Genomic DNA, 13,654 nt, shown 5'->3' with positions numbered 1-13,654 from the left:
GATTTACCACCTGTGGAACTACTGGAAGCAGTGATAAACGCATTTTTTGCGTTGTAGTTTCCTCGCTATAGTGAGGGGAAAAGTTTTGTGTTACACTCGGGTGCAAATGTATTTTACTTCTCGTGTGTTAAAAAACTCGCAAGTTCAGGATTCTATTCTCGAACCACTCGCTTCGCTCGTGGTTCAACTATAGAATCCTTTCACTTGCTCGTTTTTCAATTCCACACTCGGCGTTAAAATACAACTTTTGCCCCCTTGTATAACAAATAACTATTTAGGTTTACGTGCTGTATATAATAAGTGTTTGCAAAGGTTCGCGTAATTTAAATAACGTGTGGCTTTTTAGAAAGCTGTTATTATTATTAAATTCGCTGACTGCGGTTACTACTTAGTTATAACTTATAAAAGTTACGTAACATTTTACTTTTAACCTAACCAAGTGCATACTTTGTAGAGGTACAATGTAAAAAATTGTACAAAGGTATTTGAGCATACCACAACATTACTCGTATTGCGTATGAGTGAACCGTTGTCATTTTGCCTATTTAAGCCAAACATCCATTAAAGGCAGATGGCGGCAACGGCTTGCAAAATTCCTCTCTGCTTAGCTGCATTCTATACCTGCCTTTAAAAATGCCGTACTCCATTCCTTCACTATTTTACTAATGGACGTCGGGATTTATTCCGATTTACTGCGAAGCTTTCGGCCCGAGTTAAATAACTGTTGACACTAATACCACATACTGATTGCGTCCGACAGAAGTTGAGAGCTGCTGAATCCGAAAGTCAATTAGTGAGTTTATTTGCTTACCAGTAGTTTCGTTGATGTTGAAGAACGGTGTAAAGGGATTGCCCTCCGATCTGAAGGCCGTATCTGATCTGCCTCGGCGCGCCTTTGTCGCCGTCTTCAGCGCGCACCTTCACCACGACGTCGCCGGGGGTGACCTTGGCGCGGCAGGTGCGTGATGGGAGAGCCGACGTGAACACGGGAGGCATGTCTTGGACGTCCTGGACTACCACCACCACCTCCAAACTGGCTATATTACGCGTGTCGCTTCCCGATCTCCGCGTATGGGTCACCTGCAAGTCATGCACAACATTACGACCAATTACTATAAATCCACATTTCATTTTTGGCTTTACGAATAGTTTGTAAAAGTAGCTTAACGGAATAGGATTTAAAACGTAATTAAAGCTTAACCAGGTGATTAAACTGACGATGTTTTCGCATAGGTAATCGCATTCCTTACCACGGCTAATAGCGTCAGGTGATACATGGACTGCGCCTCGAAGTCCAGCGGCCCGACGAGGAATATCTGGCCCTCGGTGTTCTCGGTGGAGACGCGGCGCTGTCGAATCGCGAACAGAGGTGATCCCTGTGGGAAAAAGGATCGTTAAGAAAAAATAGGTGATTGCAACAAAAGAACGAGCCGGAGCCTGCCCAGATAATAGACGGACCGCTTTAGAATTACAGTACGTACACGTAAGGGACACGTTCTCCATTATTATAGCATTTAAGTGGCCGATAAAGCGACCACTCAGAGTTACGGGTGCTAGCCATTCTCCACGGACTGTGAGAAATTTAACACGCCTTGAGTCTTCTTAATGCCTGGTAATTGTGCAACATCATCAACTCGGCTGCCGCGCGGCTGTCCGACCCTTCTCATTGCACACAATGGAATCCTAGCGAATCCTTAAAATTGCCATGATTTAATGTAAATGAGGGTAATTTCAAACACTTTACTCCGTAATATCGAGTTGTTTGGTATCGCTTGACTGCCATTGTAAAACAACTTTAAAAAAAATGAGGAATACGATGGTTATACATACATTATAAATCATGTAGAATACTTACTATTGTTACTTATCGTAATACATACATATTTTACATTACGTAATCTAATCTAATGAAAACCCATACCCATACATATCTAAAACTGCGAAACCCGAATTTACTTTGAACCGTTTAACACGTACCTATAGCGTAATCCAGAGTATCCAGTTGAATAGTTCCTAGAAGAGTGAATTGATTACGTCTACATATTACGGCGGGTGCATACCTAATTTGCCTTACGTCGGCGCACGCCACACCACACTAAAATTATAAAATGAAATTTGCGGGATCCGTCGGCGCAATTCTGGAAACAGGCGTTCAGCGCGAAACCTCATTATGTGGTTATGGCGACGCGTATCAAACAAGGAACTGCGAAGCGAAAAAGTCATTAGACGCCTAATCGTCGCCTCGTATCACGTCTCATTATTTGTAATGAACCGAGTTGATGTTCTCGGCTGTACCTAAGTGATTCGATGAGTTGGGTTTACACGAAACTGGCTAGCATAAGTTGCGGCTCGAGCGTGATTCCATACATCTTGCGCGGCTTCTGATCAGTAGGTATGGACATGCACGCAGGAACGCAATTCTTGTTACACAGCCAAAAACAGTAATTGCTATTTAAGTATTAGTAAATACGCTATACTTTTTTCACAGTCCTACATAAACTAATTTTAATGATACAACTATTGAGCGAAACAAATGATTTTATTTTATTGATTATTTTTCGATTTGTTCTTTTTTTTCAAGTAGTCACACTACTATTATGTAAATTATAAGTTTAAATAGATATCATACACGAAAGAAAAAACGACCAAGGCCCACTGGTGGCCGAGCCGGAATCGAACCCGGGTCTTCAGCTTACGCGGCTAACGTCTTCACCACTAGACCCCCCGTTTGTCGTTTATTTTTCTTTCGTGTGGGATATCTATTTAGAATTATAATTTTAATAATGTTCAAATATTTTGTGTAATGTGATATTTGGTAACTACACACCTAATTAATACCGCCCACTGGTTTGATGCAAGATCTTAAATTGTTTGCTAGTTTGAAAGAACAGAAAAGTACAAAACCCCGATAGAAAATTTCCGTGTATTCCATGCAAAACTACCTGTCTTATTCTACTGCAAAATACATTCGTAACACCCGTTTGTGCCTGAAGGGTTGCTTCCATGGTAAAATTTATTCCGATTAACCTTCAATAGCACGGTTATATAAATTCTAATTAACACCCAATACAGATACTCGCTTTTCATCATCCCACGAAAGGATTAATTACGATTAAAGGACCTTGTAGAACTTACCCATAATTCCAGTTCCAAAGAGAACTTCGGCGACAAGAGGGTTCTTCCTTGCGATCACGAACTCCAGGTCCGTGCCTCGCTTTGCGTCCTGCAAAAGAGTTTTTCTTGAGGAAATAAATTACGAACGCAGTGACTAGGAGTCTCCATTTTTTGTAGGATTAAATATGATTTCCGGGGCCAAAAGCAAAAGAAGTTGTTCGAAAAGGAAGATTTGAATGTAGATGGTTTAATAAGAAGGGACTCCTTTTTAGTATAACGCGACATTCCGAAGTCAGTTAACTGTTGCAACAGTAAATCGACAGTGTTATAGCAGCTACTTTCAACAATTTCTTTGATAAAATGAGTGACGTCCGTTCCCTTATTACTGCCGCGATTTTGGGCATAATCCGAAGAGATCATTAAAAATCTTGGTCAGAAGAGATTATATACGTACCTAATCTGGTATAGCGACCCAAATCGTGCGTATCACGCATGTCGCCGTTCGCTATATGGAATACGGAAATGGAAAAATATAAATCAGATTTTCCAGCGTGTATTTATTTTTAGCTTTACTATTTTCTGGCAGTACCTAATCAATTTTCCGCTAAAATGTGTTTTTTTAACCCCCGACGCAAAAACGACGGGGTGTTATAAGTTTGACGTATCTGTCTGTGGCATCATAGCTCCCGAACGGATGAATTTAGATTTAGTCACTTACTTGGTGGATATTCCACGAATCCGCACGAAGCGCTTTGTTTCTTCTTTTCTTATGCCCACTGCCAAGGAGTGGAATTCCTTGCACCGGTGGCTATATTTCCGAGCTCATATAACCCGGCAACCTTCAAATCAAGAGTGAACAGGCATCTTCTGGGCGAGCTCACTCCATCGTAGGCCACGTCTTTGCCTTTGGCTAGTCTGTGGCCAAGAGTAAAAGCCCATTTATAATTTAAAAAAAAAAATATTTTTTTTGCTTGAGAAAGCTGGGTTAGTCGCGAGTGTTCTTATAGCCATGTTTCATGAAAATCGGTCCACTATGTAAGGGGGTTTTATTCAAAATTTTAATTTTGTGGTTAGGTTATTATATAGGTACTATTATTTTGTTTTTCATTGGTGTTGCTGATTAACGGATTTTTGAGAACTCCTTATAAGTATCTTGCCTATCTTGGGATTGGTATGTTTATACTCGCATTATAGCATCTTTTGATTTTATTAAATTATGTACGTATTGTAATTTTTCATAATCCTTACCTCAACTTTTTAATCAGAGTTTGACTCAGCATAGTTTGCGTATTTTTTTTATGAGTGGTAACGTATTGTCTTCTTAAACTTAGCGCTTTGTACGATGCGTGACAGTTAATAGAGAGTTAATTTAAGGGGAGGGTGCGTTTCGTCATCATCATCAATCACATCACATCAGGCTGACGCCGGCTCATTTGAGCCACGCTCTCGTACGGTAATCGCGCCAGGTGCCTTTAACATTTGCCACTAGATATGAGATGTAATATATGGTTGTCTATTGTTTGCCCGACAGTCATTTAACATAATATTCATTTGCCCGAATCTAACTTGCCTGAATTTCATTTGCCCGAATGATTTGTTTACCATAAAAATCATATGACATACTCGTTGTTTATACGAATATTACCTTCCATAATCATACAATGCCATACTATTTGTTAGCCATATTATTAAGTGCAATAATATGTGGTTTCATAGAATATTCAAACGCCATAAGCAATTATTGCCATATTAATTGTTGCCCATATTATTACCTAACCTAACCTACTTTCTGATAGCAGTTTTATTTTCCAGGGTCACAGTTCTAACCTAACCTAACCTACTTTTCCAGCAATTTCATTCTCAGGGGGTCACAGTTCTAACCTAACCTAACCTACTTTCTGATAGCAGTTTCATTTTCAGGGGTCACAGTTCTAACCTAACCTAACCTACTGTCTGATAGTATTTTCATTTTCCGGGGTCACAGTTCTAACCTAACCTAACCTACTTTTCAAGCAGTTTCCTTTTCAGAGGTTCACAGTTCTAACCTAACCTAACCTACTTTCTGACAGCAGTTTCATTTTCCAGGGGGTCACAGTTCTAACCTAACCTAACCTACTTTCTGATGGCAGTTTCATTCTCTAGTCCTTCTAGTACCTATTATAGTAGTTTTCGATTCTGCCAAAGCACATTATGGAAATTGACTTTTCTGGACGCTAATTTGTATGACAAATGATGGTATGGAATGTAGTAATTACAGTTTCGATGATTCTGACAAATGACATTATGGAAACTGACTTTATGGGAAACAAAGTTTCTGGCACTAGATTAATATAGTAAACAATGATTATGGCATAAGATGTTATGAGAAACAATATTATGATTGTTGAATAGGATAGCAAATAAAATTATGGCAAATGAAATTCTGGCAAATGGGGGTATCCCGTAATATATTATTAGTATTTCAATGTCAACAAGGTAGACAATGCCGTTTCGAGAAATAATAATAGAATTCTGAAAAAAAAAATATGATATAGTTTTTTTATAGTCCTATGAATATCATCCTGGTGAATATTTTTCAAAGGGCTACAATATATGACGGTTAGGGTGGAGCGAAAAAACACTTTTCTGGAATTAGCAAACCTAATAGTTATCAATCAATGCCCCTAGGTCTATGAAGCCTTTGTGCAAATTTTCAGCTTTTAAATCAACATCTTCTGCCTCCGCATTAGGGTTGAAATTTTGAAAATCTCATACAAACCTAAAAATTGAACTTTCAGATAAAAAAATTTTCGGAAGTTTAGTTGTTTAGTATATGTATATTTTATTAGATACATATCATTATGAGAAACTACAAAAAGTTGCGACAGTAGCCTCAAGAATCGCCAAAAGTTTGTCTAGTTTCAGTACATTCGCCAAAATAGCCGCTAAAAAATACTGAAAATTGGCGATTTTTAACGCTTATTCTCGCAATTTTTGGTGAGTTTCTTATGTAATAATAAATGTATTCATTTGTTTCAATTAAAAATATAAATTATCAATTTCAATAAAAGCTAAAAAATACCATGATGACATAAAACTAACTTAAAAACTATACTAACCTAAGTAACTATAAAAATAATATAATAAATACTTTATAAATAAAAAATCGGCTCTAAATCGGTTCCCTGTGGTAAGGTGCCAAGAAGGCTGGCGGCATTGCCACGTTGAACGGCAATGCCTATGCGTTGTGCTAGGTAAGTGCCAGCCTTCTTGTCTCCCTGTCGCGTCGACGAGGCGCTTGGCAAGCTCCTTAAAGATACTGTGAGCACCTGAACCCACGGCCCAAGCGTTTCCACCCCAAACGGCTCAAACATGAAACTGGAATCAATTCCTGCATATTTGCGCCGTTTGAGGTGTTCCGCGAGTTGGCGGCAGCACCAGCTCTGTTTGAAGTCCCTGGGAGATGGGACGCCGCAAGGGTATCCCACATGTGGCATCCCAAACTAAAGGGCGTCCCATCTTCCAAGGCACTGAGGGTCATGCCGTCCGGCCTCTTTCCGTCGTCGCGAGCCAATCCAGGCGGTTCTAGAACCGCTGGGGCTCCCCGCCGTAACGAGAGCTCGGCGGAGAATGTCGTTCAGGCTCGCGTGACGTGAAAGACGGCCGACGCTCCTGGAACAGGATAGGCCATGGAGACCAAACCGCGAGACGCTTGTGCCACACTGGCATTGGTGAGGGGCCACGCAAGCAACACCCAAACGCAAACATAAAGAAAATCTAAGGGTGTTCGTTGACAGCAAGGTGCCTAGATTCTTAGGGCTTGCAGCCAGGAGCCGGATTCCCAACTCGCAGCAGCAAGGAGACGAGCGCGCTCTGTGGTGCTGGTAGACGTTTCAATGAGATTATCCCGTACCAGCCGACAGAGCGGCTCGTCCCATTGGTGCTGCGAATGGCGAATGATGGGAAGGTCTGCATTTGGGCAGGCTGTTTTCCAGCTCGTCATCGCTTCCTGCAAGAAAGGGAACGACCGAGTCAGCTCTAAGAATTTTCTTGAACAGATTTTCAATTTTATGACCAGAAGAAATAAATGCCGGAAGAGCAATCCGCGGAGATTTGTCTTATGCCAATACCACCGTGCCTGATAATAATATGTATCAATAATGTATACTGAACATAATACTGCCGAAAAACATTTTTTATCTAAAAAGTTGGATTTTCAGGTTTCTATGAGATTTTTTAACATTTCAAACCTAATGCGGAGGCAGAAGATGTTGATTTAAAAAGCTGAAAATTTACACAAAGGCTTCTTAGACTTGGGCATTGATTGATAACTATTAGGTTTGCTAATTCCAGAAAAAGTGTTTTTTTTTGCTCCACCTAATGACGGTTTAATAACCTAACCACAAAATAAAAAATTTTGAAAAAACCCCCGACCGCGACATAGCAGACCGATTTTCATGAAACATACCTAAGAATACTCCCGACTAACTTAGCTTTCAGACAAAAGAAAACTATATCCAAATTGGTTCATCCGTTCGGGAGCTACGATGCCACAGACAGACACACACACAGACAGATAAACAGACAGACAGACACGTCAAACTTATAACACCCCGTCGTTTTGCGTCGGGTGTTAAAAAAGAGGTCTGAATTGGACTACTTGTCACGGGCGTGCTACGAGCATAAACAATTAGGTACTTAAATAATATTGGGTTTACTCGACACCTAACCGATTCAATTTTGTTCATTCCAGTACATATAAATGTGTTGTCGCGTATAAATTTTACTTAAAATTAATTATAAATGTCATCACTATAACTTAGCAATTTCTGGAAACTAATTTGACGTGAACCATTTCGTAATTGTATCTAGGGTAACCCTTATAATCTCATTATTCACTCTGTCTGCGGCTCTTTTAATTTACATCAACGCAGACCAAATTAAATAAGCTTTGAACTTACCTCGACAACCGGGATTAAGGAAAATATAATAAAAAGGCAAGGTCGTATCTTGGCAAAAAAAAAGTAATTTTACAAGGAACTGAAGGAAAAATGTACATTTATTTTAATTGAAATTATTTTGTTTAATCAAATGAATAGGCTACTTGACGCTTTTTAAAGTCGGTCTTATATGATTAAGTACTGTTCAATTAACCGAAATAAAATATTCCCATATTTTATTATAACTTAAAAACAGCGAAAAATATTTTTAAAATATACGTAATCAGACGAAAACAGCAGTCATGTTAATCTATAGATTATCTGTGTATCGGGTCATTCTATTCGAAAACAACATTTTCTGACTTTTTAAGTGTGAAGGCATAATGTTCAATATGTCAGTGATTGTTTTGACATGCAGCCCGTTCGATGACGTCACTACATCGCTGACAGCCGTTTTCGGTGGCCAAAATAATTATAAGATTACACACATTTTTAATCGAAAATACGTCAGTGATTATACACTTTTAATACCCAAAATCTATAAATATTGTTGTTTTATGTCAAATACTACAGAACAAATCATTTATTGTGATTTGTGCCCAATTCGATATGAGTCTAGTAGCCTATTGACTCAGTATTAAATTCAGCCCCTTTGAGTATATTTTCAAATTTTAAAGTACGCACAAAATGCTTAAAATAAAGTACCTTTTTGCTACAGATTACCGTCAGACACCGAGACGTGGCTGGTCCCCCGAAAATGGAGTCTTTCGGGGTGGTCGCGTTCGTCCCAGTTATGGAGCGGGTGATCCTGCTACTGTGGCCCCTAGTATTTCTGACGGACAGCTTGAAGTCGTAGCGATATACCTCAGGCACCAAGACGATAGGTGGCTGGTGCGGGAATATGGTGTCCCTCGGTGTGGTCGCGTTGGTCCCGGTGATGGAACAAGCGATCCTGCTGCTGCGGCCCCTGGTATTTCTGACGGACAGCCTGAAGTCCACGTAGCGGCCGGGCTCGAGGCGCCGCAGGAGGATCACGTTGGCTTGGCACACGGAGTTGTAGCGGGTGCAGGGCAACGTCTCGACGCCGACGTCCAAACGACCCATTTGACCTGCGATTTAAAATATGAGATGTAAGTCACCAAGAACACATTTAATATGCTGTATGAGTATAGTTTGAGGTATCCAGAATATAACTTTAAAGTTATCAAGTTTTTTTTTCTTGACATTATTTTAAGTGCATCTTATTCGTACAGCATCAATAGTAACGGATGAAACAGTGCGCCAAAGTTGCGTTGCGCCAGTGCCAACCTTAATTACTTTTTAACAACAAAACTTTAATAGCCTGTTTTAGAACACCGCTTTTGTGCCAATTACTCTTGATGCTGACTATGCATTGCGATAAATGTCAGGTAAATATCAAATCCAGTTGAGATTTTATCGTTCAAATGTCGTTTTCAATGGACGACCTGCTCTGGCGTGACGCTGACACTTTCGTTGATAGTGCGCCACAACAAAATTAGGAGTAGATAACTGGAATTGAGTAGAAAGCGGTCGGTTGCCGAATAACGGGGGAAACAAAGGTTTGATTGATAGTAATTGAAAGTGCTTTGTTTTTAACTGTTTGATAACGTTTTCTGGTTCAAGTAACTGGGAAATTATTTAGTTTACGGGATGTTTAAAGCGTGACAGATTCGATAAAACGGTATTTATACAAGAGATGTTCCGAAACCAGTCCCGAATTAGCTGGTATTATTGGAAAAGTGGTTCAAGCGTAACGATCAATCTAAGCAGCGTAATCTTTTCATTGATTAAGATTTACGATCCACCTACGGACGGCTTAGCCTATGTCGGAGGGTGCAGCCCACTCATCTCACACTCTTGATCTAGACTTTCTGCTTCATTCAGAGTCAGTTACTTACATTGCGTTTATATAACGATAATTTTCTTGGCTGACCTTTAGTCCTCAATGTCACAAGTGCCAGATAAGTGTATGTAAATTTATTTTAAACATATGTGGATACTCGTGACAGTAGGTAGCCATAGAAGTTTAAAATAAATTTGACTGGACCAAACACATCTGCTGTGTGGTGAGAGACCTTAAGGTAGGTCAAGAAAAGTATTAAATCAAAGACTTACCTATCAGCTCAAAGTGTAACGGATAATCGAAGTCGGGGTCGGAAGCGCGCACTCTGTAGATGACGGAGCCGACGGCCGCGTCCGCCGGCACTAGCACGAGCCGCATCAGCGTCGTCGGATCGAACACCGGCTCGCCGCCCAGCGCGCCCCATGCTAGGCACGTCAACACCAGTGCCAGGCGCCAGGTCATCCTGCGGACAAGGTGAAGGTTTTGTTGATAAACTGAGCATTTAATATAACGGTACTACTCTATTTTATTATGTACAGTATTAGTGAACATTAGGGTAATTGGACAAGGATATGGTTCCAGTAGGAGGAATCCGGGAGACTGTACGTGAAAGTATACTTGAACGTATTCATTTTTAGCATGCAGTGTAAGATTATCATGTTTTTATATACCACGTCGGTGGCAAACAGGTGTACGGTCCGCCTGATGGAAAGCGGTCACCGTAACATATGGACGCCTGCAACTCAAGGGGTATCACATGCGCGTTGCCGACCCATTAGAAACTTGTACACTCCTTTTTTGAAGAACCCTATACTGTAGTTGATGTTCCTTGTAATTCTTTATTTTGGCAATTTTTATTGAGTCTTGAACTTGCTTTTATGTTGTCAGTCGGGCACTCAATAAATATCTGGTTTACAACAAACAGTCTAAGAATATTTTCACATTGTATCCTCGTTTAATTTAATATGTTCTAACTTTTTACGAGAAAACTTTGGTCAAAGCAAACGAATGGCATAATTTGTACATAAACAAAGTAGAATTCCAAACAAGATTATCCTGTCGCTCTTCAGTCGATGGTACTAACATTCAGACAACAAGAATTAAAAAAGTAATGCTGACGACATGGATCTAATGGATTTCAAAGAAGAAAATGATCTAATGTTTGTTCCAATTTTGTTACGACGTGATTAGTGTATGCTTCAATGCACGCTTCAACGAGAGTTTGGAGTTTTGTATATACCTATTTAGTTCTGATATAGATTTATTTTATTTATTATTATTTACTTATTAACACACAAATAAACAGTTTACATTAGAACAGTGTCCCACAAAACAGTTTTCACGGTTTGACTGTGGGATCGAGCAGTCTCTACTCTCTTACATTATCACTATTATCATGTACTAGATTTTGCCCGCGGCTTCGCTCGCATTAGAAAGAGACAAAAAGTAACCTATGTCACTCTCCATCCCTTCAACTATCTCCACTTAAAAAATCACGTCAATTCGTCGTTCCGTTTTTCCGTGAAGGACGGACAAACAAACAGACACACACTTTCCCATTTATAATATTAGTATGGAAGTATACATGGATATATAATCAACATATAACTATATTATCAGATGCGGTAGCATTTTTGTGATTTCATTTTTAAATCATAATGCAAATATCAAAACCTCCAGATTTTAGATTAATAATATTGAAATATAACTTTAAGCGTTTATTTGTATGCAGCTCAAGATGAACCGTTATTTTACGATTGCGATAAATTTATCAGAAGCTCACTGTTGCACCAATCTCTTGCACAATGAAACTTGGCATCTCACCAGATTACCAATCTCTGCTTCACATCTAGGTGTTGATTATAAAACTAAACATACGAAGTGTGAATTCATTCAATGGCCTATAAAAGTTCACAATATAAGTGACACATAACATATACATGTTTTATAGATTCATATATTCTCATATTCAACTAAACCATTTATATTAGTTATTGTCGATAATATTTTAAATTATATAAAAAGATTAGTAAGTATTACCAAAGACATACCTATATAACTCCGTATAGACAGATAAAGTCTAAGAAAAAAACGTACCTCACTACCATACAGAAAAAGGTACGGTGGCCTAGATGGCATTACACCTTTGGGGTACGCTCAGCTAGATGGCACTAATATGAATATTTGACATTTTAAAACATATCAAGCTAACAATATGGGTCAAATTGTCAAAACTGAGGTTCAAAAAAGTTTTATGCCTGTGTCAAGAGATGGCAGTCTATGCACTGTGATTACACATTATACTTCGACAGTAACTCTCTATAATACTCGATCCTCTGTGGTATTACCTTTATATCTAGGTGAACTTCAGAAAATTTCATTTGGGATTTTAGTGTTTGAACATGAGCAGAAATACACTCTTCGTGTATATATTGAAAACAAAAAAATTAAATGTGCTTAATATATCTTCATAGATTTAATGAAAGTGTTATTTAGTTAGTTTGCAGAATTCTGTTTAAAAAGAAAAAGTAACCAAGTAAACCAAGATTATTCATAAAATCAAAGTTTATTCTCCTAAGAAACTAATCCTCAAACTCGGACTCGCGAAAGCAAAAAATTGTTATGAAATCATAGCTCGGCTTCTGTCCGCTACGAGCAGGAAGCGTCGCTTTATAGCTTCGCGGGTAATAACTGGTTTGAGCATAACTCCAATTTCAATTTCATGTCGGTTCATATATACGAGTTTATTTTTAATGTAACCTTCTAGGGATGAGAGGCGGTTCAGTAATGCGAGTTGTTGGTGCTTAAGGAACTTAATTTACTACTTACATCGGTACTAGCTGCTGCGATAATAACGTTGGGGTAACATGCCTAGCCTTAATTTTATTGGATTGTTACACGGAAAGAACCACATCATTACCTACAGATACAGGAGTGTAGTCATCGAATAGTTACCTACTTATATGTCGAATAGTAAGCAATATTACGAGTAACCTGTGCTAATTATACATAAAGAGTTTTAATGCGTTTATTTTGGGTTTTTTTTACTGTCGACGTTGCTCCATTTTATCTTCATATAATATTTAAAATATTTATGTAGTACATTTAACTATGGAACTCTCGTTTTATATTTGTATCTCAGGGCTATCTGCGTCGACGGAGAACAGACAAGTTACAAGTTCTCTGGTAAGTAAACACCGATCAACTTGCCAACGCAACTCTGCTTTGAAAGCGGATCTAAATCGATTTGAAACATTTTTCACTTGGCAGGTTTACTAAGATTAGAAGACTTTGATTAGCCTTGGTAGGATTTTTTAATTGTTTTAGTGTCGTGTTCTCACTGTTGGTGTTGTAATATCAGAACCTCTTGTCATGATGAGTTTTTTACTTTTTAGAATATGATGCTCGATAGCGTAAAGTTCACGGAAAATGGTAACTATTGTATTGAGAATGTGAACCTGAACAGCGCCACGGTTACTTACTAGAACCAAAGATTACACGCATGTTTCGTGATCTTTACTCCCTCAAGAAACATATCATATGGAACTGGCTTTGGAGTTTGTATCCTTGGAAATATTATAGTAGTTTATGAGGGACTAATACATATTTGTATTATTTGTCAATTTTATAATATGAATGCATAAAAGTGAGGTGTAGGTATTATAAGCATTATAATGATCTTGAAATCTTACGAATTATTGTAAACATCAGGAAAGTATGTGCTCAGACTCTGTTTCTTCCAGAAATTCTAAAATAT

At 38.7% G+C, this 13,654-nt stretch overlaps 1 protein-coding gene across 1 annotated transcript in view; it reads right to left on the bottom strand.

The window, feature by feature from the left end:
• Window positions 1-807: 807 nt before the first annotated feature.
• LOC125229572 (cadherin-86C-like) overlaps window positions 808-13,654 on the bottom strand; it is a 108,770-nt gene continuing 95,923 nt past the window's right edge. Inside the window, exons 3-7 of the mRNA XM_048134484.1 lie at window positions 10,170-10,360; window positions 8,898-9,142; window positions 3,122-3,223; window positions 1,251-1,376; window positions 808-1,080 (exon numbers count right to left, since the gene is read on the bottom strand). Of these exons, the coding sequence (XP_047990441.1) occupies window positions 808-1,080; window positions 1,251-1,376; window positions 3,122-3,223; window positions 8,898-9,142; window positions 10,170-10,359 (936 nt within the window). The 5' untranslated portion in view covers window position 10,360. The remainder of the gene's footprint in view (window positions 1,081-1,250; window positions 1,377-3,121; window positions 3,224-8,897; window positions 9,143-10,169; window positions 10,361-13,654) is intronic.

The sequence above is a fragment of the Leguminivora glycinivorella genome, chromosome 1, assembly GCF_023078275.1.
Source record: "Leguminivora glycinivorella isolate SPB_JAAS2020 chromosome 1, LegGlyc_1.1, whole genome shotgun sequence".
Lineage (NCBI taxonomy): Eukaryota > Metazoa > Arthropoda > Insecta > Lepidoptera > Tortricidae > Leguminivora > Leguminivora glycinivorella.
Note: the sequence above shows the minus strand (reverse complement) of the source record. Positions and strands in the feature narration are given on the sequence as shown.